The sequence below is a fragment of the Lagenorhynchus albirostris genome, chromosome 10 (assembly GCF_949774975.1).
Source record: "Lagenorhynchus albirostris chromosome 10, mLagAlb1.1, whole genome shotgun sequence".
NCBI classification, from domain to species: Eukaryota; Metazoa; Chordata; class Mammalia; order Artiodactyla; family Delphinidae; genus Lagenorhynchus; species Lagenorhynchus albirostris.
The window spans coordinates 44,992,871-45,020,252 of NC_083104.1; the positions used below are offsets into that span (position 1 = coordinate 44,992,871).

General features: G+C 38.3%; 1 protein-coding gene across 1 annotated transcript in view; it reads right to left on the reverse strand.

The window, feature by feature from the left end:
- ULK4 (unc-51 like kinase 4) overlaps positions 1–26,029 on the reverse strand; it is a 506,210-nt gene extending 480,181 nt beyond the window's left edge. The window contains exons 1-12 of the mRNA XM_060164074.1: positions 25,840–26,029; positions 21,302–21,401; positions 19,130–19,269; positions 16,652–16,814; positions 14,632–14,733; positions 13,980–14,063; positions 12,250–12,325; positions 10,183–10,275; positions 7,645–7,760; positions 7,429–7,498; positions 5,988–6,084; positions 1,390–1,494 (exon numbers count right to left, since the gene is read on the reverse strand). Of these exons, the coding sequence (XP_060020057.1) occupies positions 1,390–1,494; positions 5,988–6,084; positions 7,429–7,498; positions 7,645–7,760; positions 10,183–10,275; positions 12,250–12,325; positions 13,980–14,063; positions 14,632–14,733; positions 16,652–16,814; positions 19,130–19,269; positions 21,302–21,401; positions 25,840–25,977 (1,284 nt within the window). The 5' untranslated portion in view covers positions 25,978–26,029. The remainder of the gene's footprint in view (positions 1–1,389; positions 1,495–5,987; positions 6,085–7,428; positions 7,499–7,644; positions 7,761–10,182; positions 10,276–12,249; positions 12,326–13,979; positions 14,064–14,631; positions 14,734–16,651; positions 16,815–19,129; positions 19,270–21,301; positions 21,402–25,839) is intronic.
- Between the last annotated feature and the right edge of the window lie 1,353 nt (positions 26,030–27,382).

Consider the following 27,382-nt stretch of genomic DNA (forward strand, 5'->3'; position numbering starts at 1 on the left):
ACTTCTAAGGTTTCCCAGAAACAACTAAGTCTGGTTATAAAAAGAAAGAAACACAGAATATGGTCAAAAGATAGCACAAATTGTTCTAGAAGTTCCACTGGGAAAATACCCTGTTACACATTAAATTTGGTATAATATACAGTTACTCTGCCAGATACCTGAATGCATAAAAAGAGAGCTCCATTATGACAAATAGCTGAGTAATCTATATTAAATGTTGTCTATCTAGTAAATAAACATTGATCTAAGAAGCCTTTTGTTCCAAACTATAGAAACTTCCCCAGTGAGATGAAACAGTCATAAATTAATAAAGAAAAAAACATTTTAAAAAAAGGAAGAAAATAAAAATGCATAATGGGTGGTGAAATGTGTGTTGGAGCTGGAAATCAACAGAAAACAGAGGAACTGAGAAATTAATTTCCTTTTCCAAGGAGAGTACTCATCATTCCCTAATACAGTATTATATTCCAAAGATGTGAAGCAATGAAAATCCCACTGGGTTAGAAGTGCATTGTAACCAAGACTCCCCAAGCTCCCCGTGTCTCCCCATCATCTGCCCTACAATCCTGACAACCTATGAGAGGTGTGGTCTCCCTGTGATCTGCCCACCCACCCCAGTCTGGTGAGCGCTGCTCCCTGACATCTGCCTTCACAGCACATCAGCGAGGAGAATGTCTGGAGTAATTCACCTAAGTAAGTATGGAGAAATGAAGGGACTGAGGCTAAGGTCTGAGGTCTAGAAGTCAGCAGCCACTCTCCAGCTCATGTACTCTCCAGCTCATGTACTGACAGGCAGAGCTGCTGCAAAGGGGGAAGAAAACTTACCCTTCCAGTGAAAGAGTGACGCAGGAAGAGGAGAGGGTTACAGAAGGGGTGAGGGTTAGGAATATAGACACGTGGCAAGAAAGAAAGAAAAGCAGACGACAACAAGAACAGGAGAGAAAATAAGGCAAAGGAGGGACTTCCCTAGTGGTCCAGCAGTTAAGGCTGCGCTTCCGGGCTTCCCTGGTGGTGCAGTGGTTGAGAGCCCGCCTGCCAATGCAGGGGACGCGGGTTCGTGCCCCGGTCCGGGAAGATCCCACATGCCGCGGAGCGGCTGGGCCTGTAAGCCATGGCCGCTAAGCCTGCGCGTCCGGAGCCTGTGCTCCGCAACGGGAGAGGCCACAACAGTGAGAGGACCACGTACCACAAAAAAAAAAAAAAAAAAAAGACTGCGCTTCCACTGAAAGGGGGCGTGGATTCAATCCCTGGTCGCGGAACTAAGATCCCGCATGCAGCATGGCCAAAAAATAAATAATTTTTTTAAAAAAGGAAAATAAGGCAAAGTATACTGGGAATGAAAACATCACCCAGATTTCAGCCCTCGGTTGTTAGGGTGCCTTCCCGCACCTTCGGATTGTCAATAATTGGGGTGATGACAAGATCTGAGTCTGTGTAGATAAGCTCTCTCATCCGGGTCTCCAGGTCCTGCTGACTCAGGTGTCCACTTGTAATCTGAAACAAGAACAAAAATTAGACCCAGTTTCTGTGACTAGTGAAAAGCTTTGAGACGGAGCTAGTAAGATGCTGAGTAGACCCCACTGAAAAAAGTCACCTGAATCAATGGACCTCCACTGCTATTCAAAACACTTCCACAGACAGTCTCATCTGATCTTCACAAAACTCCTAAATCTAGTGTATCATTATTCCCATTTTTACAGATGAAAAAAACAAGGCTCAGAGAAAGTAACTGACTTGCTCGTGTTTACCACAATGGCTGGTTAGAACTAAAAAACAGATCTTCTACAGTTTGATGTTCTAAACTATGATGAGACAAATTGGTCTTTCAGTTACCAGCAGGGTTGTTATATTTCATCGACCAAAAATCAGCTTATTTCTGCTTTACAGAATATTCAATATGAAATTTAAATTACAGCATAAAAAATTTCAAGCTGAAGTACTGACCTGTTATATAAGTATTAAACACCCACATCTTTACAAATCCTAGTTAAAGCGGAATTGACACATAATGAAAATGAATAACTAGATGTTCCCCATCAGTTATTCAATATGTTTCTTTGTGCTCTCCTTAAACTTTTTTTTTTTTTTTTTTTTTTTTTACGGTACGCGGGCCTCTCACGGCTGTGACCTCTCCCGTTGCGGAGCACAGGCTCCGGACGCGCAGGCTCAGAGGCCATGGCTCACGGGCCCAGCTGCTCCACGGCATGTGGGATCCTCCCGGACCAGGGCACAAACCCGCGTCCCCTGCATCAGCAGGCGGACTCTCAACCACTGCGCCACCAGGGAAGCCCAAAACTCAACTTTTATTCCTAGTGCTATGCCTTAGTATTTCACATCAGACAAAAAAAAAAAAAAAGAGGATTTATGCATTAAGAACTTCCACTGAAACTTTGACCGAAAAAATGCTAACCAGAAAATCAAATCAGTGAAGTGAAAGGTTAAGTAGAAAAGGAAATGATCCAAAACTAAGGTAAGGGACAGAATAATTAGCTAACAAAGTTCCTGGAAACCACAACAACCCTTCTTCAACTTAGAAGACAGACATATTAAAAACACATGAAGAATAAGTAAGGAGGAACTTTTGTAAAAAAATATGTTAAAGAAAATTTAAGAACATGGACTTTCAAAACAGATAAACTTGAAAGAAAAGCCAAAATGAAGTCAACTGAAAAACTTTTACAATAATCTAAAAATGAGTAAGGTAGACCAATTAGAAAATTATATGTAGAAATTAATTTCATATACATAAAGTGAATGTATGCACAAAAACAGGTTATAAAAATACAACATCCCATTCACAATAGCAAAAAATAAGCTGTTAAATAAAATGCTCAGGAATAAACTAATCAAAAATTGCAATGAGGGCTTCCCTGGTGGCGCAGTGGTAGAGAGTCCGCCTGCCGATGCAGGGGACACGGGTTCGTGCCCCGGTCCGGGAAGATCCCACATGCCGCGGAGCGGCTGGGCCCGTGAGCCATGGCCGTTGAGCCTGCGCGTCCAGAGCCTGTGCTCTGCAACGGGAGAGGTCACAACAGTGAGAGGCCCGCGTACCGCAAAAAAAAAAAAAAAAAAATTGCAATGAGGTCCTACATATTAAATGAAAAAATTAAGTCATAAAATTATGTTCCCTTGTTTATAAATGAACACATAAGGGCTTCCCTGGTGGCGCAGTGGTTAAGACTCCGCCTGCCAATGCAGGGGACACGGGTTCGAGCCCTGGTCCGGGAAGATCCCACATTATGCGGGGCAACTGAGACCGTGCGCCACAACTACTGAGCCTGTGCTCTAGAGCCCGTGCTCCGCAACAAGAGAAGCCCCTGCTCGGCACAGCTAGAGAAAGCCCATGCGCAGCAACAAAGACTCAACGTAGCCAGTAAACAAACTTAGAAATTTATTTTAAAAAATTACAAAACATAAGCTCCCTTATATAATTAGTGCTTAAATATTCTCAATAAAATAATTACATACACTCCTCCACAATAAACATCTGGCAGAAGAAATTCAACATCTGTCGCATTTCAGAATGCATTTTTTACTTTTACACTGATTTTCTATCTCACATATAACCAAACAATTATTAGCACAGTGAGATTTTATTACAACCTATTTACATTTCATTTCAATACAAAATTAAGTTTCACATGGTTCGAATGCATTTCACATTACATAAAAAATACAGCAACAACTGCAATAAGTACAATAAATGATAACTTGGCAAATTTTTTACTTCAAAATATTTCTGCATTCAAAAAAACTATGATTGAAAGGAATTAAAGAATAACTAAATAAATAGAAAGACATCCCATGTTTGTGGAAGAAAACTTTATATTGTTAGCATGGCGATACTCCTCAAATTGACCTAGAGATTCAACACAATTGCTGTCTCAATCCCAGCTGGCTTCTTTGCAGAAACTGACGAACTGATACTAAAATTCATATGGAAATGCAAGAGACCCAGAATAGCCAAAAACAAAAAACTCTGAAAAAGAACGAAGTCAGAAATCATACTTCCTAATTTCAAAACTTACTTAAAAAGCCACAGTGATTAAGACAGTGTGCTAGTAGCATGACGAAAGACATATCAATCAATGGAATAGAACTGAGAGCCCAGAAGTAAACCTTCACATTTATAGTTCATTAATATTCAACAAGAATTCCAAGACATTATTTAATGTCTTGGGAAAGAAGAGCCTTCTCAACAAACGGTGCTGAGGCAACTGGATATCCACATGCAAAACAAAGAAGTTGGACCCCCTACCTCATGCCATATGCAAAAATTAACTGAAAATGGATTACAGACCTAAATGTAAGAGCTAAGCATAGAAATAAACCTTTATGATCTTAGAGTAGACAACTGTTTCTTAGTTATGTCACCAAGAGTGCACAGGCAACAACAAACACACAAAAAAGAGAATTTGGTCTACATCAGAATTTAAAACCTTTGTGCTTCAAAGGACACCATCAAGAAAGTGAAAGGACAATTCACAGAACAGAAGAAAATGTTTATAAATCACATATCTGTAATATATAAAGAACCCCTACAACTCAATAATGGGCAAAAGGTTTGAATAGACATTCTTCCAAAGAAAATATACAAATGGCCAATAAGCACATGAAAAGATGCTCGACATCATTAGCCAACAGGGAAATGCAAATTAAAACAACAGTGAGATATAATTTCACACCTACAAGATGGCTGTAACCAGAAAGAGACGATGCAGCACTATTCACAATAACCAAAAGGTTGAAGCAACCCAAGTGTGCATCAAAAGATGAATTAATAAATTGGTACATACACACAATGGAATATTATCCAGACTTAAGAAGGAATGAAATTCCTGATACACGCTACAACATGGATGGATCATGAAGACATTATGCTAAGTGAAATAAGCCAGATACAAAAGGACAAATATTGTGTGATTCCACTTATATAAGGTTACTAGGCAAATTCATAGAAGCAGAAGGTAGAACAGTGGTTGCCAGAGGGTGGGGTTGGGGGGAGGGATGGGTAGGGGGGAATGGATAGTGGTGATGGTTACATAACAGTGTAAATGTACTTAATGCCACCAAACTGTACACTTAACAATGGTTAAAACGGTAAATTTTATGTAATGTGTATTTTACCACAATTTTTTAAAAGACATAATAACAAGTTTTGGTGAGGATGTGCAAAAATTGGAACCCTCATACACTGGTGCTGAGAATGTAAAATGGTACAGCTGCTTTGGAAAACAATTTGGCGGTTCTTCAAAAGGGTAAACAGTTACCATATGATACAGCACAGAACACACACCCACACAAAGATGTACACAAATGTTCATAGCAGCATCGCTCAGAATAGCCAAAAGGGGAAACCCGTCCAAATGTCCACAAATGAATGAATGGAAAAATAAAATGTGGTATATACAACAGAATATTATTGGGTAGTAAAAAGGAATATAGTATTGATACATGGTACAATTTGGATGAATCTTAAAAACATTACATTAAGTGAAAAAAGCCAGTCACAAAAGATCACATATTTCATGATCCCATTTATATGAAATGTCCGGGATAGGCATATTTATAAAGACAGAAAGTAGATTAGTGGTTGCCTCAGGCAAGAGGGTAGAGAAACTGGAAGAAAATAGGAGTGACTGCTAATGAGTACAGGGCTTCTTTGCAGAATGATGAGCAATCTAAAACTGACTGTGCTGATGACTGCATAGCTCTGGGACTATGCTAAAAGCCCCTGAATTATACACTTTAAATGGGTGAATTATATGGTGTGTCAATTATATCTCAATAAAGCTGTTATCAAAAAAACACCTATGAAGCACCTCTCTCTTAAGAGTACTTACTAGAAAAACCAGTGATAATCAAGGAAGATGACTCAGTTGTAAATTTGGCAATTAAAAACACAGTTCAGAGATTAACTTGCAATTATTCTTCTGAATCCCTGTATCCTACACAAAAAGAAAAAAGAAAATTCCATCTCTGCTTACTTTGGTCAAGGGAGAAGTCTTCTGTGGTGAATTCTGAGTCATAGCCTCACCAGGATTTAATGCCACTGCAGTGCTAGTTCTTGGAGTCGGACGAGAACTGAAAAGTACACACCAGTTAACATTACTCACATTTCAGAAACTTTATCCTGTTTACTATTTTCTGGGTTAAAAAACACATCTCATGAAAAACGGCAGAATATGATGATTCTATGTGACCTCGTTAGATTTTAAAAACTTTAAACTCTAATTTGTGTTTATGACACTAATTTTTTTAAACTGTTTTCAAAGTAATTTCCTGGGTAATTGTTTTTTTTATTTGGAGCTTCTATACTGTATACGGTATTTTCTGTTTTAACCAGAAACCTAAAAAAAAGATTTTATTTTTTTAATGTCTGCTGATCTAGGCAGGATTAACATAATAAAATAGAACAGATATTCTACAGAGCATAGACAAGGTTTACAATTTTATTTCATAAAATGTTTGAAATGGAAAATTACCTTGGTACCTACTTAAGCAACAAGTTATATTCTGTATCTATTTTTAATGATTCCTCCTACACTTATCGATGGCTGCCATACTCTGTGGACCACTCCATTACACCCACATCTCTGATTTTGAGTTTTCTGCATTTTAAGAAATTCTTCCATTCAGATCATTACGGTCTCTTTTAATGAATTCCTTCAAATTTCCAAATATCACCCCTTCTTCATCTACTTGCCTTTTTATTCATTCATTAAACGAGGACTTACTTAGGTCATAAAATATACCAGAGATTGTACAAAATTTTTTTTTAAAAACTGAATTTAAAATGCCTAAGATATATATAAATAAATTTAACATGCTTTATATTTAAATATGAGTAAAACAAATCAGGAAATTTTAGTTTATCATTATAACCCCTATGTCATGAAATTAAACTATTTCTCTATGAGACTAAAACTATAAATAAAATATAACACAGTATTTACACATTAATAGAATTTTAAATACACTGGTCTTAGTCACTTTAAATACCATTCTGATTTTATTATTTCAATGATTGCAAATATTGTTTAAGCCTCCCAGATAAAGCGACATTTAAATAAAATCACAACCTGTCCTTTTTCTATAAGTCTTTATCTAAATAAAGCTGGAGTTCTGAAATTTTAAATTCAATTTTATTTGAAGTAGAAGTACAAAATGAAAAAGTTTTAATTAACCCTTATAGATAGGAAAAATAAGGTGGTTTGGTTAAAATTTTTTAAAAATACGTAGCGACGTCTACATTCCATTGGCCAGCACTTAACAGTAACTTTGAAAGTAGAGAGTGAGACTGGAATTTGCATTTCTCCCTGTCCTTTATTTCTGTGTAACATGGTTTACCAGCCAGACAACAGACACTTGAAGAAGATTTCACTTTCATCTCCCATGGATCCCTTATTGCTCTGTCATTTTACATACCTGAGAAGAAACATGGACTCATTCAACTGACCCCCAAGAGTGCTCTTAGGCCGCAACTCAGATGGATTTTCTGTGGCAGGAAGATAAAACAATATCCATCAATGAACAAAAATATGAGCAGGGCACGATGAACACAGAGATTTAAAGAGAAAGGTAACGCAAATTAGGAACTCTCAGAAATAGCATTGAGTTCAAGAGTGCCAGATGAAAGCTCACCTAGTCTGAACGAGTGACTGAGCTGCTCACCACTCTTCTCCCCTTTTGCTTGTCCACAATGAGGGCTCTTGAGAAGCTCCTTGGAATCTTGTGACCCAGAATACTCCAGGTTTCTGCTGTTCAACGATAGAAACCCAACACAATCAAGCTTACTACTGAGCTTTCTGTAGAGTTTTCTCTGTCAAACAAGAGGTTGGAAAAGATACTTAAACTGCACAGGACATTTGGCAAAACTACTGAGTTAGAGGGAGTTCCCTGGTGGTCCAGTGGTTAGGACTCCACTCTTTCACTGCCAGGGCCTGGGTTCAATCCCTGGTCGGGGAACTAAGATCCTGCAAGCTGTGTGGCGTGGCCAGAAAAAAAAAACAACTAGCGAGTCAGAAAAGTAATATTTTTCATTGAGTAGCTAAAATGAGCACTTACTACATGGTAGGTATTGTACTAAGAAGCCTATAAACCTTATCCCTGAAAAATAAGTAACAGCAGGCAGATCGGAGAAGTAAACCAGAACTCAAGATATCAATGAACCAGTAGTGAGTTTCCCTTTTATTTTTTTCCCTTCCAGTATTGTTCGACCTGGACTCAAAAGCAGTGAGTAGAGACAGGAGCCCCAAGAGAAGCCCTCTATTTCTGTTCCAAGGAACAGGAAATGGGACCCCTAAGGGTCAGAGCAGTGGAAACACCCTAGTTTTTTGTTTGCTCTTTTGCTTTTGCTTTTTCCATTTTGTCCTTCCCCAGCCTGCAGGTAATCCTGCAGCAGCTACAGGGGACAGTAGCCGCTTCTGGCCAGTGCCTAAAACCCTGAAGGAGGAACATTCTCTTCTCTAGCCAGAGTTATGACCCCCAAGAATGTGAAGCAAATCCCTGTCGCTCTGTTCTCTTTTTTCTCCTCTCTCCTTGTCCTACTGCTACTTGGTCCCAAACACATCCATCAAGACATAAAAACTATAATACACCATGACTAAGTGGGGTTTATTGTGGGAAGGCAAGGCTGCCTCAATATATGAAAACCACTTTATGTAAGAGCCCATAATGAGAGTCTAAAGAAGAAAAACCACATGATCATATCAAATGATACAGAAAGAATGACAAAATTTAACATTCATTCAAACTGAAAAGGGGAAGCTACAAAAACCTTCAGCTCATCATATTTAACAAGTAAAGGCTGAATGCTTTCATTCTAAAATGAGAAACCAGGCAATGTGTTCATTTTCATCACTCCTCATTCATTACCTTACCGAAAAAGTCCCAGCAAGGGAAGTAAGGCAAGAAAAAGAAATAAAAGGCATACAGATTAAAAGGAAGATGACAAACTAAGGTGAAAGGTGTCCTGGGATTTGCTGACACTGATGGACCAGGTCCTAAGCCCAGGTTTCTGTACTTTTCAGAGTCTAATACAATGTGAAAACATAGTTGAAGCTCAATGGATCACAGAAACCGAAGTTTGGGAGAGACCTTAAATAGAATTCAGACTTCTCTATCCAATACACTGAATTTACAAGATCAAAATTAAGAATCAGACAACCACTTACCATCGAATGAATGGAGGAGAGGGGGAGTCAATTATCTGGACTTTGCCTCTATTCATCTACTTCTCACCTTCTTCTTTTCAAAATACCATCACTTTGGGACTTCCCTGGTGGTCCAGTGGTTAAGAACCCACCTTCCAACGCAGGGGACACAGGTTCAATCCCTGATCAGGGAACTAAGATCCCACATGCCGTGGGACAACTAAGCCCAGGCGCCACAACTGCTGAGCCTGTGCACCACAACTAGAGAGAAGCCTGCGCACTGCAACGAAAGATCCCACGTGCCACAACTGAGACCCAACACAGCCAAAAATAAATTAATTTTTTGAAAATACCATCACTTTTATAACTTTCCTGGGCTAAAAAGATTTTATAATAAAAGTGAAGTGGATTAGCCAGGATGAACTAGGTTATACTGTGGTAACACAAAATCCACAAATCCTAGAACTCAGAATCTCTTAGCTTTATGTCTCACTCAAGCACATAGCCACTGAAGGCTGGCAGGAAAGCTATGCTCATCATGGTCACTAAAGACCCAGCCTGACAGCAACTCCACGTGGACATTTCCTTCCCAATTACTTCATTAAGAGAAAGAAATGTGGCACATCCCACAGTGGCCCTTTGAGTTTCTATCCAGAAATAACACAGGTCACGTCTGCTCACATTTTATTAGCCAAAGCAAGTCACATGACTGCACCTAACTTGAAAGGGGAAATGACATCCTACCATGTGCTGACAAGGTGGGAAGCCAGCTGAACACAATGAACAAAAAATAATGACGACCATACTAAATCCCTGCCTGGATAAACAACTGACCAGAAAATGAGCAAAATCAAGAACACAAAATGTCATGACTGAACTCTTTAAGCAAACCTTAATTAAACACATGCTTGATTTTCTCCTATTATGAAGGCATAGAAATTCACGTCATTGATGCTGCAAAAATAGAATAGCAAGGGTACAAGTGTTTAATAACCATGCCCCACACACAAAAATAAGCTTATACTACCTGACACTGGAATCCTCGTTGCTTGAGTCCTGATCTTTTCTAGTGAAAGCATCCTTCCAAAATGAATGCTGCAGTAGTCCTGCCCAAGTTAATCTTTATAAAACATAAATGTTAAAAATCTATTTTAACATGATTTACCATGGAGAATTCCCAGGACATGCCCCAGTTACATAGATCAGATTTGTTTCACACATTCTTGTTGGAACTTCACTTTTAGAAGTTCATTCAGAAAGAAACAAGATTATCAACCTCATGACTATATCCAGAGTCACGCTTCTCTTTAGAAGTCAAAACGTTATCTAACTAGTTCACCCACTTTAAAATGACTTCAGGCCATATTTAAAACCCAGACTCACTAGCAAAGCATCAAATTTTACTACTAGTAGATTATACCTGAGGGGAATTCCCTGGCAGTCCAGTGGTTAGGATTCCATGCTTCCACTGCAGGAGGCACGGGTTCAATCCCTGGTTGGGGAACTAGGATCCCACATGCCGCAGAGGCGGCCAAAAAATAAATTAATTAATTAAATAGATTATACCTGAGGTATACTCAAACTCAGAATGATTAAGCTCGACTAAAATTTTAAAACAAAAAAGTAATTTGTATCTGATTCATTTAATCGTTCAAAATTTCCATACTGAAATAAAAACTACCTTGATCAAAATTAAAACACAAATGTAAAAGAGAGAATTTGCAACCACATATAATATTCCTTTTATACAAAGGGCTCCTAAAATTCACTATTAAAATTACCAATAAAATGGATTTTTTTTCATCCATTAGATTAGCAAAAATTTATAAGATCAACAAAACCCATTGTAGGTAACAATGGCGGGGGGAAGGAAATTTCTAATGCTGGAGGTATAAACCCACCCGTGTTCCTAGGATGCAGCAAATGTGTCAAACTTTTTACTGTTCTCAGCCTTTGGCCAGCCACCCCACCTTAAGAAAATTATCCAAAGGTGATAACTGCCTAAGTGAACAACAACAACAAAAATAGGATATTTACTGTTAGCAGTCAGTGTATATGATATTCTAAATCAAGAAAACTCTCAATGTTGTTATTACAGGTTATTACATGTACATTCAGCAGCCATTTAAAATAACCAAGCAAATATATAGAGAGAAAAAGACTAGATTATGGGGTGGTCTCATGTATGCAAAAAAGTATTTAATATGGGATATAAATACGTGGAAATGTGTCCTAAATAAATCCTAAATAAAGTAAGTTAAATTAAGTATATTTATATCTTATCCAAATATGTCTGGGAAGGTATCCACTAAAATAACGTTGATCCTAAAAGCATTCTATTGTAAGCATAGGAGTGTCTTACAACTTATACGAGAATCAACATTTTCTTCTGCAGTTTTTCGGTTATATTTAATGAAGATACATTACATGCTACACTAAATTTATTCTTCATTTTATACCCTGAAGCAGAGACCCCAAATGCTTGCCTAAAACCCCTAGATACCTAGTGGCAGAATCAGAACCTAGGTTCTCTTGTCTCCCAGGCCAGGGAGACCCCCTCTTCACTCCCCACTCCCTCCTGCCCTCCCCCACTCCACACCATAAGGATTTCTAACTTCCTGCCATCCCTGCAACACAGAAAATTCACACTGTGCCTATTATCCTGTCACTTGATATTCCCAGTATGACAGGATTATCATAAATCACATCGCATTGAAATATTGCTCCGTTAGTCGTTATTACATTTAGTATCTTGGCAGTGTCATCCCTAGTTGAGTAGGCTAAGACAGTTTTAGCCTGAAATCCACAACGGGGGGGCAAAAAAAAAAAATGTACCTCTTGGATTTGGGAGTTACAAGAAAATCTGTCAACCTATGAGGCAACTATTTGCTACATTAAAAGAGTTAAAACTCCTCATGATTAAAAACACCTGTAAACCGAGAGCAGCCACTCAGTGTAAACTCAGATTTCTTTTTTTTCAAAAAAGATAATTTGAACAGTTCTTTCTATATTAAGACCGGTACAGTGTTAGAAGTACACTAAAGGCAAAAAGGATTCCAGTCTCTATTCATGTTAAAGTACTACCCATACATACCTTTTCTGAGGATCTTTTTGAAGTAAACCATCAAGCAAATTAATAAAATCTGAAGAAGCTTTAGGACGAGAAGAATCTATACACAAAGTAATACCCAAAAAAGAAAAAAAGTGATAAGTAGCTGAAAACACACCCTACATCAACATCATAATAATAGTATTTTAAGCACATAAATTATTTTTAAGAGAACACTGAATACATAGTAACAATTACAGTCTTCATTTAATGCCAGGAGAGGGCTGGGGGGGGCAGGACACAAAAATTAAAAACTTTTCCCTGGACCACAAAAAATATGAATCTCAAAAACTAAGTTCTGACTAACCTCTAAACTTTCTCTTTACTGAACAACCCCAGTAAGGACCACCAGCTTGACAAACTCATACCCTTGGTCTTCAGCTATTAATTACGCCTCATTTTCTGACCATTTTCTCTTAACTTGACCAGCTTTGCTTTATAATATACTATGATTAGAGTACTTGCGATCTCTCTTTATTTTAAAGATTTTTTAACAGGAAAATAACCATCACAATATTATGACAATGTCCAATTCCATTAATCTCCAAGTGTTTTGTCTTTTTATATTAGAAAGATACATACCATGGTCAAATTATCAGTCTATCATTAAAAGAAGTGGTCATGAAGATAACGGCCAAAGCCATCAGAACAGATGGTGCTATCAGGCACTGTGGCCACAGTCTGATCAAGATCCCTGTGAAATAATTACGCTTAGGCCAAAGTGGTATCTTGACCAGACGTTTGATACCTTCATTCTCAGATTTCTCTTCCCTACATAAAAATCTTTAACTTATTAGGAGAAAACAATACTCAGTACTATGAGTACTTAAAACAACAGCAAAAAAAAAATCAGAAGTCATCATTACAGGAGACAGGAAGGACTGATTTCTACGAAAACTAAAACAAATAAAAAAGAAATGCTTTTTGTTTTAAGAAATATAGACCATTTTCAAAATATCGAGAGTTGTTTTTTTCACCAAGGATGATTCTTAAAATATTGAAAATATTCCGTATTTCTATTCTTTCCATTAATTACTGAGGATTCTTTTTTCTTTAAAAACTCACAACCTTACTTTTCATAAAGTCCTGTTTTCATCTTTGTGAATTAAGAGTCACATCTTTTGAGTTGTGTAGCAAAGTGTTTTATTATGTTTGTACCTTCTTTTTCTTTTCTTAAAATTGTTAATGGTAGACCTACATTAATTACACTTTGTATGATTAAATTGCCAACACTTTAAAAATACAACCATATCTAGCTTAAAAGACTTTAAAAGCTTATCTGGGTAGCATTCTGATTCATCAAGATAAGCACTGAGAAACACCTTTTTGTTCCTCTTCAAGCACTAAATAGAAATAACTACATGGGACATGACTACACATTAAGTAAATGGTACACACACATGAACACACCAAAAAAAGACATAAAAGTTTGAGTTTCTTAAATCTTTGAACCAGACTTCTTCTGATATAGGAGCACAAGATAATTTGTATTTTTAAATGAGGGAAAGTCTTAGTAGTACTTTGTTTTCCATTTCAGTATCTTTTCAAAAATAGCAAAAGGAATGTTAGCATTTCTAAAAATATCAATTTGTGACTATTTAGAAAATATAAATTTGAGGGGTTATGAATCAATACGAACACACTTTGGGGATAAAAGTGCACCTTTAGTCCACGTAAGGAGTATATTAACTGCATTTATAATAAAAACATCCTACCTTTTGGAATAGGTGGCAAAGGATCTTCATAAAAAATCTTTTCAACTAATTCTGAGAAACTTTCTGAGAAGAACGGAGGTTTTCCTGAAATCATGTGAAAACTTGCAAAATTAAACAACAGTTTGCTGTTACCAGTAATTCTTAATAAATCTCAACTACAGATAGTTCAGGATTGCATAATTTACAGGAAAAAATATGTATATAGCAATAACTAATTATTGAATGCCTAGTACATACCAGGCACACTGTCTATGTATTTTTATAGTTGTGTAATTCAAAATTTATCAACCTAACAAATACAAAATTCACTTATAGACAACCATGATCCAATGGCTACATGGGCCACTGGATACATCTGATAATTCAGTCACAGGTACCTTTACAAGACTTTCTACTAATAATCAGTTAGACACATCAGTTAGGCATATTTCAACATTCCAAGTGATTATCATGAAAAATACCTCCATGTCAAAAGTTCCTACAAATCTGCTTATGCCTAGACACCAAGCAAGTCGGTCAAAATCAGTACATAGAAAATCTTAGGAAAACTAGCTTTTTCACATCTTATAGGTAAACTCTTTGGAAACGCCAGATGTAACCTTTGTGTGTGTGTGTCCAGCTCTGATTTTAAACTGAACCAGAAAGTAATCACCTGAAAACATTTCATAGAGCAGGCAGCCCAAGGACCAGAGGTCACTGGTAATGGAGAAGTCAGTACCCCTCACAATTTCTGGAGCTGTATAGATAAGAGATCCTAAGAACAAGGGAGAAAGGACAGCTTTGTTAGGCGTTTGTCCTGTTCGCAACACAAATCTACCTAGGAGAGACCAGGTGAGGTGAAAAAAGATGGGAGAACACGCACATAAATATAATTTCATGCATATTTCACATTTTTTTAATGTTTTCTAATATTAAGGTCCCACTTCCCAAGACTATGTGAGAATATATAAAAATACAAAGATTTTGAATATTCACCTGAGTAAGAGGTGTGGCACATTGAGGTGCATTCTTTTTTTAAATTAACAATTCAAATAGCTGAAAGAAAACAACCTTTGATTGTAGTATTTTGAATAGGATAGGTTAAGTTATGCAGCAGTAAGCACCCCAAATTCCCACTGACTTAACCACACAGGTTTTCTTATAACTGAAACTACACATCCCTCACAGGTCAGCCAAGGGACCCCGACCCTCACAGTCAGTCCATCCAAGACCCAGGCTTCATTTCAACCATGCTTCCTCAATCACCAAGGCATGGGCAAAGAACGTAGCAAATTAAACACTGGCTCTTAAAATTCCCAAAGAGACTCGCATCACTTCTACGCACACTTGGTGAGCTTTGGCAGGGAAGATGCAACCCTACCATGTAACCAGAAGAGGAACAGAACAGGACCTATTTGGTGAACAGCACTAGTGTGTATCATGTACACTTGATACAGAGTTTAGTATTACATAGAAACACCAAATTCTAGAGACAGAAAGTTCCCTTGCTTACTTATGAGAGCAGCTGAAGCCTGGAAGGTACTCTAACGTCCTCTAAGTCACAGAGCTGGGCAGTACCAGAGCACTCGCCAAAACCCACAGCCTCCCGTCTTCCAATGAGAATGTTCTTACCGTGAAGTGAGTAATCACCAATCCCTTGGAAAAGAGGTTAATATGCGCCCATCATGGGGACTGTTCTTAGATTAAGCTCAGAAGTAATCGAGTGTCACTGCTAGAAACTGACATTTCTTCACAACACAGCCCTCTTCCCCTTACAAAAGGGGAAAATTGGGGGAAAATTTCAAATACACGTTCCTGAAACATCTTGCCCTCCTTGGTTTCTATATAAAAGCATAGTCCATAATACTCATTTTACTCATAATACTCATACTCATTTTCATAGGAGGCCACGGAATGATATTTGGGGATTTAGAAAGCCTTCTTCCTGGGCGTGAAATCTTACTTCAAGACTGGCCCTGCAAGTTAAAGTCCCTTGCTCATATTTATGGGGCCTCTGTTAACCCGCTGCTCCCCCCCACTCCCCACCCCTTTCCCTCATTCCTCTCATCCACGGCCATATGACCACCAAGCCCAAGGATGCCACTCTCTCTCTCAGTGCCCTTTGCTTCCTGGTGAGTGTACCAGAGCTTCGGTGGTCCAAAGTCTCAAGTACATACACCAGGAACTTGAGGAAAAGAGATCTTTATCACTTCTATCAAAAGTTCTGGTATAAGAAATATGACTTCACACTCTCCCCTCAAGCACAGCAATCTAACAGCCCAGGCCCCATCTCACTGACAAAACCACCTCCCAAGGACGCACCCTTAAAAATCTTCCTTACTTGCAGAAGAATATCAGCTGCTCAACAATGTTGAGTATCTCCTGAGCCACCAGTGTATGCCAGACACTGTTCTAAGTGCTGAGAATACAGCAGGAAGGGAGACAAAACCCCCCTCCTTATGTTCCAATGTTCTAAGGATAAGGCTTTGTCAGAGGTTCCCTGCGCCTCACACGGCATTAGAGCCACACGGAAAATGTAGGCCCTGGACAAAACCATCCGTAAATCCAGACTTCTCCTGATCATTTTTAATACATTTTTTGACTGGCAACATAAAAGGTGGACATATTATCTCCTAAACACGTGACTTGGGCGGCCCACAACTAGAGTTCTGACCTGGAAGTTCTCCACGTACCTTTGACTCTACTTTTCATGTTTTTCTTCAGTACATTTTCCCCGCTATCACCTCCTCCTTCTTCTGCTGCCACCAATGCAAAGAATTCTTCCAAATTTTCACCTTCCACTTTGGCCAAGCAAAAATTACTAAACTTCAGTGTGCCAGGCCCTTCCAAGAGTATCTATAAAGGTTAAAAAACAAATGTGTTTAGAAACAAATTCTATTCAATTTGCATTTCCATCCGTACCTCTTATAATCTCACTATAGAACTCTGAGTGTTGGTTTTCTTGCTTCATCACAACTTAGAAAATTAAATGCTTACAAGTTTTTAGAAAAAGAAGCCAAAGAAACATAAATCCAACATTTGACTAGTAATAGAATCAAATATTAAATTGTCCCTTCTCAGATGTAGATGAAAAACACATCATTTAACCAGAGGGAAACCTCAGTCTTTTGGGAAAGATAAAGAGGAAAGTATATGAAACAAGCTATACTCACCTATTCTCAGTGACAGTTGAAAGAGGATTTGGAAGCCCACTTGTCCTAGGGGTTGTTCATTCAAATGAGGACGTATGATTTAGGGTTAAGACTAGGGTGTTGAAGTTAGAGATCTAATTTGAGCCCTAGGTCCACCACTTACTGGCAGTCTGACCTGCAGACTTTACTTAACCTTTGTAAATCTGTCTCTTCACCTACAAAATGGAAAAAATGATACTTAACTCTTCGGACTGTTGTAAGGACTGAGGTTATACACGATGCAGAGGGCTTCTGACAGTGACTGGCGTGTGTTAAGTGCGCAAGTCTGCTAATATAATTTGTGATTGGAAGTTATCTGTTGATTGTTGAAATCATACCTTTATCTCTTCCTCCCTGGCAATGGATCAGGGGGCTTTCTTGGTCCTTAAAAGCAATTTAAGTTTACCCTCAGCTTCTAGTCACAAATACTAAGGATGTCAGTTAGTCTACAACAGTGATCTTTAAACTTCTTTTTTGAGCGCCTGGAGGCCTTGTTAAGAAAAACTACTAGTCCCTACCCTGAGAGTTCCTGATTCAACAGGCCTGGGGTAGGGCCCAAGAACCTGCATTTCTAACAAGTTCCAGGTAATGCTGATGCTGCTGGTACAGGGAACACACTTTGAAAACCACCGGCAGGGGGCAGATAAAAATTTTAAGTTAGTAAATATTTTGGACTTTGCAAGCTGTAAGGCTAGTGTCCTGACTATTCAACTCTGCAGCCATTGACAATACATAAATGAAAGGATGTGGGTGTTCCAGTAAAACTCCATTTACAGAAACAGTCATCCTGCCGGAACTCTGCCAACCCCAGTTCTGGAATAAAAGTAACCTTACTTATCAGCCTGAAGCTCCTAGGTTATAAAGAGCTGATACTAGACCTCACTAAAGAGCTCCCACACAGAGGTTGGTACGTTATAGCCTCTAGGCTTGTACAAGCATGAGCTAGGAGAGGTTTTTATGTTTCTGAACAGTTGGAAAAAAATGAAAATAAGCTAATATTTCTTGACATGTGAAAATTACATGAAACTGACATTCCAGTGTCCATAAAGTTTTATTGAAACAAAGGCACACCCATGCATTTACATATTGTCTATACCTGCTTTCAGGGCTGTAATGCAGTTAAGTGGTTGTAGTCTTGACACAAGTATATGAATATTTCAACAAGAACTTCTATTTGTTATACAGAATTTTTACAGAGCTTTTTGTAGGTTTAATTAGGGTCTTATATAGATGGCCTAGAAAAATGTTTAACAAGGAAATATTCAACTTTTCATTTCATTGTGTTCACATTAACAAAGGAAAAGAATTAGCAGCTCAGACCAGTAACACATACAATCCCTAAGAAAATGTCCTAAAAGTTTAACCTAAATATAATGCATAATCCTCACAATCTCCCTGAAATATCTACTTCCACACCACAGGCAAGAACACTAAGGTACAGAGAGAGAGAAAAGGTAACTTGTCCAGGGCCCACAGCTTCTAAATATCAGTGTTCATGTGGCTCAGGCTCGAAGCAGGTTTTGTGACTCTACTGCACTGAAGCACGTCTACTTATGGTTAATTAGTTTTACCAGAAAAGAAAAATATTTGATCCATTATATCAGGAATCATACATACATAACCAAGAATGTCATCATCAAACTAAAATAATGGCTCATAACTGTGTACTATAATTTAAGAGCGAGGAATCTTATTTTACAGACCTGTTGAGCTCATCATTCACCATATACCTCAAGAGCAATGATAATTACTCAAAGAACCCTGAAAGGAGGGGAGACTTCACTTTCTAAAAGCTACTTCAATAGGTAGCTAAATAGGAACCTAAAATATAGTACTATGTACTTCCTTTGGTTTAAAAAAAAATGTTAACTTAAAATTTCAAGATGTTCTATATCAAAATTGTATCTAAAAATAAAAACATCTTTGAGGAAGCCCTATGAATTGAAACACAAACAGGAAACCCAAACTTTCATGAATTACCTTCCCAGGAGAAATGTCACAAAAGAGAATGCCAAGTTGATGAAGATGATGTAATCCAGTAATCAGGTCAATCCCAAATTCTCTTACAACATCTTCTGGGAGGTTTTCGTCTTGAGCAATAACCATTTCTAAGGAACCACCTGCAAGTTGATTAAAATCACCCACTTTAACCCACCAATATTACACAGTGCCTCTGGGACGTTCCATGCTGGGACCTGAGCATTAAAACATGATCAAATCAGTATACCTGGACAGTCTGGCAGGGGAAACATACATGTTAACAAACAGTGGTCCAAGCACCGTAAATGGAAACCTCCACGCTCCAGAGCCAGCTCAGGGAGAATGACTGCTCAGACTGTAAGAATAGTCAATAAATAAGGCAGTGGGATGAAAGGAGAATCACTCTGGTGCTGTGATTTCCACTCCAGATCCCTCAGGAAAGAAACAGCTACAAAAATTAGTGTTAAATACTAACCTAAGCTGTGCACTTTAATCACACTGTGCAAAGTACAGTTATGTTTACTCCTGTGCAAAGTTAGGGCACATTCTACAAGAACTGCATAACAAAAAAAGGTGCTCTTCCTTAATAGTTAGAAAATCATAAACTCTGACGTACACCACTGATGAAATAAAAGGCCAATGGCAGACACACTGCAAATTCCATTTCTATACCCTACCAGGGTCCCACTCACATCTCCTATCATCTAAGTGCCAGAAACAAACTTTTTTTTTTTTTTTAGGGTCAAGATTATAACAGGAGTCAAGTTCAGAGAAAGTGAAGTCTTAGCTGGCATCTGAAAGTTCAATCAGAATTAGTGCGATGAAGGTAGGAGTATTTTGGGGTCTGTTCATTTTGTTTGGCGGGTGAGGAACCGTTCCAAACACAGGCATAAATTAGAGTTAGGCTATTACAATGGCCAGGGGTCACAAATAACAGCTGAAGCAAAAAGTAAAACAGGTTGAGTGCCCTGATTACCTCAAAAGTATGTACATCTCATGAAAGTAATTAAACCACAGACTCCTCCTACTGATTCAGAAAAATAAAAGGCAAATAAATTATTCCAAATAACCTCTTTAATGATTGCATTAAATTCTAAGTGCCAGTATGTAGGAGATTCATAAAGCTATAAATATATTTCATCTTAATATTTAATGATTTATTATTACTCAGTGTATAAATAGAAGTATACTAACCATGGTACTTGTTACATTTTTTCCTGAAGACACTGCAACTGAAAGCCCAGATAATACAGTATCTATGTATTTAGTCACCTTTCTTCCTGTATATAGTCCTAGAAAGTTATAGCAAGCAAGAGCTATAACATGTTATCTCTAATTATTGCTAGGTGGTGGTATTTGTTGATTCATCTTTGTATTTTTCCATATTGCTTAAGTTTTTAAGAGCAAGTATCCTTTGCATAAAAAGATAAGCACTTTATAAACTAATTAGCTAATAGCTAGTTGACCTAAAATACTTTGTTTTTACTGAATGGGAAAGCTTTTTTGATCAATAATCACTAAAAAATATTTCTAAGTGTTATATAGGTGATTTAGCATTATTTTATACCAAAGTAAAGTTAACCCCAAATTGAATTTTACATGTCTTCCTCTTACCAAACACCTTTACCCTTTTCCAGTCCCTAGTATCTATCAAGCAATAGGTGTTCAAGTTAACGTACTCAATAGTATCAACACTGCTTATATTTGTAATAGAAGAAAAATGGAAAATAGCAAAAACTATATCAGGGCTTCCCTGGTGGCACAGTGGTTAAGAATCCACCTGCCAAAACAGGGGACACGGGTTCGAGCCTTGGTCTGGGATGATCCCACATGCCGCAGAGTAACTAAGCCCGTGCGCCACAACTACTGAGCCTGCGCTCTAGAGCCCATGAGTCACAACTACTGAGCCCGCGTGCCACAACTACTGAAGCCCGCGAATCTAGAGCCTGTGCTCTGCAACAAGAGAAGCCACCGCAACAAGAAGCCCACTCACTGCAACGAAGAGTAGCCCCTGCTCGCCACAACTAGAGAAAGCCCACGCACAGCAACAAAGACCCAACACAGCCAAAAATAAATAAAATAAAATAAATTTATAAAAAAAAAACTACATCATATGTTTTTTCAAAACTATATATTGTGGCTACAATCGTAGCACTTCTTACATGATCTTACCTGTGCAGAGTTCCACAACTAGCCAGAGATGATTACTGGTTTCATACCATTCATGAAAAGTTACAATATTCTTGTGTTTAATTTCATGGGTGAGACGAACCTATAAAAACACACAGCATTCACACTAAAATAAAAAAGTTCTTAAATCCTTGCATCTATTAAGAAACACCTAAATACACAACTGGGAAATAAATAAGAAAACACTGGAATTTATTCAGTGGAATTCTATACAGACATTAAGAATGATGGTTAAGAAGGCTGGTGACATGGAAAAATGCTAATTCAATATACAGTCTTTAAAAACAAACAAAACCTTGTACAAAAGTTTTGTGTATTTGTGTAAATTAACATCACAAAAGAATATTCATAGGAAAAATGACCAGAAGGTATACATCAAAATAGCTGCCGTTATGAGAAGAATTACTCGTGTTTTTAAATTCTTTCTACTTCTCATTTTCTATCTCTTATATTAAGTACCCAGTACTTTCATAATGAGGAAAAAAGAAATAATTTTAAAGGAAACAAAAAAAACCTTTAAGTAAGAATAACCTAAAGGCTCAATAATACAATAATAGTTAAATAAGTTGTATATTAATAATTATTATTAGGCCAACATTAAAGTATTTGTTGAATTTTATAACATGGAAAAATGACGTTATAATGTTAAGTGAAAAAAGCAAGAAATAAAATTATGTAATACCATGATTAGAAAATTTTTTAAAAGCCCATAGAAAAAAAGACAAGAAACAAACCAAAAATAACAATGATTGCCTTCGGGTGATACAACAATGCTGCTCTTTCCTTCTATTCAGTTCTTTATATTCTCAAATTTCCTATAATGACAGTGTATTACTTTTTTCCTATAATGACAGTGTATTACTTTTACAATATTGAAAAGAACTCTCAAAGCCTTCTATTTTCTTTTTCAGCATATCCTTAGTGAATTCTAATGTTAATTCACCTAGATTCTTAAAAGAGGAATGATTACAATGAACATACTGATCTTAAAATGTACATTTCCATTAGATTATAAGAATACTTATGCACCAAAAACAAGAGTGAATTCAAAACTCAACAATAAAGATGCAAAAGCCTGTCGTTTAAAAACGCTAAGTTGCTTCTGGAATTTTTGCTTTCTCCCTTTAAAATTCCCATTAAATATAGGAACTAAAACCAGAAAAATGTATGCGAACCATCAAGACTCAGAATTGCTGATGACTAACTTACCAAAGTGCTTTGCACCCTTGCTTTCTGATTTTCTTTAAAAAAGAAAAAAAATTACAAATTCTACTGTCACGCAACACAGGCTAACGGGCCCATAATTAGTAGAAATACAGAGCTCCCTGTTTTAGAAATGGAATTTGGGGACCTCCCTGGTGGTCCAGTAGTTAAGACTCCATGCTCCCAATGCAGGAGGCCTGAGTTCGATCCCTGGTCAGGAAACTAGATCCCGCACGCCTCAGCTAAAAAAAAGAAAAAAAGATCCCATGTGCCGCAACTAAGACCCGGCGCAGCCAAATAAATAAATAAATATTAAAAAAAAAAAAAAGAAATGGAATTTGGCACACTCTAGGAACAATTAGGTGGGCTCATACTGTACCAAAAATAAAGGAGAATGAATCTACATGACTTAGAAGACAGATGAGTAGAAAACCAAGCATCAGAGTGACTAAGAAAGAATTTGAAGAGCACCTTGTAATAGATCCCTAATATAAGGCCAAGAGAAAATGTGGAGAACCCTCAGTGAGCAAGTTTAAAGGGATCTCTGCTGATTCTGGCACAGAAAAAGGAAGGTCCTAGTGAAAAAATAAAAGAGGTACAGAAATCCCGACAGAATTCAGGCCACAGCACACCCCTCCGGACCCTCCTGTACACTCAGTACATGCCAAGTACCCACTCTTCCAGACGCTGGGCTGCCAATCTCACCCTCCACCCTCACCGCAACCACCCATCTGCAGCCTGCGCTGGCCAATGCAGGAGATACAGTGGCCAATACTCACCACAGATGGCTACTGTGCTCTTTTGAGGAGCAGTTGGTCTGAGCTGGGACGAGCCCCAAGTGTAAAATACACACCAGATGCTCAACACTTAACATCAAAATTAGAAAAATATCTCGATAACTTTATACTGGTTGCACGCTGAAATAATAATACTTTGTATATACTGGATTACGTAATATATATTAATAAAATGAATTCCACTGATTTTTCCTTTTTCATCGTAGATACTATGAACTTTAAAATTAGATTTGTAACCACAAGGACTTCCCTGGTGGCGCAGTGGTTAAGAATCCACCTGCCAATGCAGGAGTCACAGGTTCGATCCCTGGTCCAGAAAGGTCCCACATGCTGCGGAGCAATTAAGCCCACGGGCCACAATTACTGAGCCTGTGCTCTAGAGCCCGTGTGCCACAACTACTGAAGCCCGCGCGCCTAGAGCCCATGCTCTGCAACAAGAAAAGCCACCACAATGAGAAGTCCGCGCACCACAACGAAGAGTAGCCCCCGCTCACCGCCTAGAGAAAGCCCTCACACAGCAACGAAGACCCAACACAGCCAAAAATAAAAAATAAATAAAAATGTCTGTAACCCCCATTATATTCCTACTGGACAGCATTGCTAGATTTTTTTCTTTTTTTTTTTTTTTCCGGTACGCGGGCCTCTCACTGTTGTGGCCTCTCCCGTTGCGGAGCACAGGCTCTGGACGCACAGGCTCAGCGGCCACGGCTCACGGGCCCAGCCGCTCCGCGGCATGTGGGATCTTCCGGGACCGGGGCACGAATCCGTGTCCCCTGCATCGCAGGCGGACCCTCAACCACTGCGCCACCAGGGAAGCCCTATATTTTTTCTTTTTACTGATAACTGTATTCTCTCCAAAATCTCTTCCACACATCCTAGTCCATGACCACCACTCACTCACTTTCCAGCTCACTTGCTCTAGTACTGCTATTCCAGTTCAATTCAACCCTCCACACACTCTGCGTACACCCAAGGCACTTAAGCAGACACAAACCACGCTGACTGAGCTACCTTCCACTGATGATTCCCAATCTCAAATGGCCCCAGCTGGTCTGTTCTCCAGGTGACTAATTCACACCTTTTCTTTACTCTTTTCTAGAACACTGCCTTCCCCTTCCCCCATCTCCTAACTGAAGACTTAGATTTTCACCTAAGAGAAATTCCTCATGTTCCCAGCTCCGAATCTACTAACTACTGTGCACCTTGCCCCCCATATACCTGTCTTCCCTTAACTGTTCACACGCCTTTCAAAAGCCAACACCTCCTCATGCACATGAGGATGGCTGTTTTAACAAACAAAAACCAAACCAAACCAACCAAAAAAAAAAAACAGAGAAAATAACAAGTGCCTGCAAGGATGTAGAGAAATGGGATCCCTTGCACTGTTGATGGGAATATTAAATGGTATAGCCTCTGTGGAAAACAGAGTGTATATTTCATGGGCTTGGACAAATACGTAATGACATGTATCATACAGAAGAGTTTCACTGCCCTAAAATCCTCTGTACTCCGCCTATTCATCCTTCCCACTCCTCCCCCCGCCCCCCAAACTCTGGTAACTACTCATCTTTTTACTGTTTCCATACTTTTGCCTTTTCCAGAATGTCATATGGTTGGAATCATACAGTATGTAGCCTTTTCCGATCAGCTTCTCTTACCTAACAACGTGCATTTAAGGTTCCTGTGTCTCCTTGTGGCTTGATAGCCCATTTCTTCTTATTACTGAACAGTATTTCATTGCATATATGTAGCAGTTTGTTTATTTATTCACTTACTGAAGGGCATCTTGATTGCTTCAATTTTGAATAAAGCTACTATAAACATGTGTGTGCAGGTTTTTGTGTGGACATAAGTTTTCAACTCTTTTTGGGAAAATACCAAGAGTTGATTGTTGAACTGTCCAGAACTGTTTCCATCTTGCAGAACTGAAACTTTATACACATTAAACAATGACTCCCCATTTCCCCTTTCCCTGGTCTCCGGCAATCACCTTTGTACTTTGTTTCTGAAAGGTACCTCGTATAAAATGGTGATGGCTACACAGCAATATGCATGTATTTAATATCAAACTGTATACTTAAAAATGGTTAAGATGATAAATTTTATTTTATGTGTATTTTACCGCAATTAAAAAAAAGTTGGAAAAAAAAAGCTAGACTTGGTCCAAGGAGCCTGGGCTGTAAAGTTGGTACAGCTATTGCAAACCCAAGTCACTCTCACCCAATGTCCTTCCTTTGGAAAGCTTCATAATCATATACTAAATTTAAAAGTAAGTGATCTAATAGAGTATATTTTCCCTCTTACAAAAACAAACAACAAAAACCTAAGTTGCTAATTACTTGGGTATGTTTATTAGTCATTATTCAGGATTGGTGGCACTACAGAGAAAAGGCTGCCCGCTCCAAATTGAAAATGTGCCATTTGCTATAGTGAGTTCAATCGCTTCTGTTTACATACTACTTATTCTATCTGATCATAACTCTGTCTTTTCCCAAAGGGAGGGAAACATACTTGACTTACCCAATTGGTTATTTCAGGCCTCTTGCACTTATCAGTACAGAGAATAGCTACAAAATTGATTGTTCCCTTCCGTCGCCCTTTGTAGACAACTGTCTTGCTTCCTCTGCCAATCTCTTCATACAGAATGAAGTTTTCCATCTCTGGGCTGACTTCTCACGTTTGATGAAATGGCAGCCTAATAGCATCTCTAGCTCCTAAAAAGTAAACAAAAATGGCACTTAAAAATGCAAGCTTGGGACTTCCCTGGTGACGTAGTGGTTAAGAATCCACCTGCCAATGCAGGGGACGCGGGTTCAAGCCCTGGTCTGAGAAGATCCCACATGCCACAAAGCAAATAAGCCCGTGCACCACATCTACTGAGCCTGCGTTCTAGAGCCTGCGAGCCACAACTACTGAGCCCGTGAGCCACAACTACTGAAGCCCACGCACCTAGAGCCCATGCTGTGCAACAAAAGAAGCCACCGCAATGAGAAGCCCACGCAACTAAGAGTAGCCCCCACTCACTGCAACTAGAGAAAGTACACACACAGCAACGAACACCAAATAACAGCCAAATAAATAAATAAATTTATTTTTTAAAAATGCAAGCTAGTTGCATGATTAATTAGCCTAAGCTATTTAATATGTAAATAAATCTAATAATTCTATAAATTCAAAATATTCGCCTACAAATGTTGAATACAAGTCTTTTTCATAGAATGAAAAAAAGAAAAAAAGAAAAGAAACAATTCACAAACTAATATTCAACGCCCTAGTCACAAGACTTTAATAAAAATAATGAAAATGACAGCTATTTCCAACACATGGAACAAAATCAGGGAATGAATGAGATTTCAGCCAGTGTATCTTGATACCTCTCTTACTTTCTCTGTTACACTGGAAAGCACTTTGTGTCAATATCTGTATAATGAATGGGGTAATATGCCCCACCTAAACCCAAATAATGAGAAATGAGACAATGTCTGTGAATACACTCCATAAACAAATATGGAATGATACTACATCTATCTAATCCGTAAGGACTGGCGTCAATCCAAATATTATTCGAAGCAAATAAACTACTGGCTGAGCAAATGACTGGCTCCTGGGCCAAATCCAGCCTGCTGCCTATTCTATAAATTAAACTTAGTTGGAACGTAGCCACACTCAATCATTTATATATTGCCCAAGGATGCTTTCAGGCTACTATGGCAGTGTTGAGTAGTTGTAACAGAGACCCTATGGCCTGCACACTCTCTAAAATATTTACTATCTGGCCCTTTACAGAAAAAGTTTGCCAACTCCTGTTTTAAATCAAGCATTTTTTTTTAAAAAACATACACATCATTATCAAGGATAATGAGTTCATTTTCTTCGCCAAGAAAAATCCGCTAATATTCATGAGTGAATAACAATTTGATGTAGTCTTTTACTAATCTAGTTTTTTGTTTTTTTCTTTTTTCTGCGGTATGCAGGCCTCTCACTGTTGTGGCCTCTCCCGTTGCGGAGCACAGGCTCTGGACGCGCAGGCTCAACGGCCATGGCTCACGGGCCCAGCCGCTCC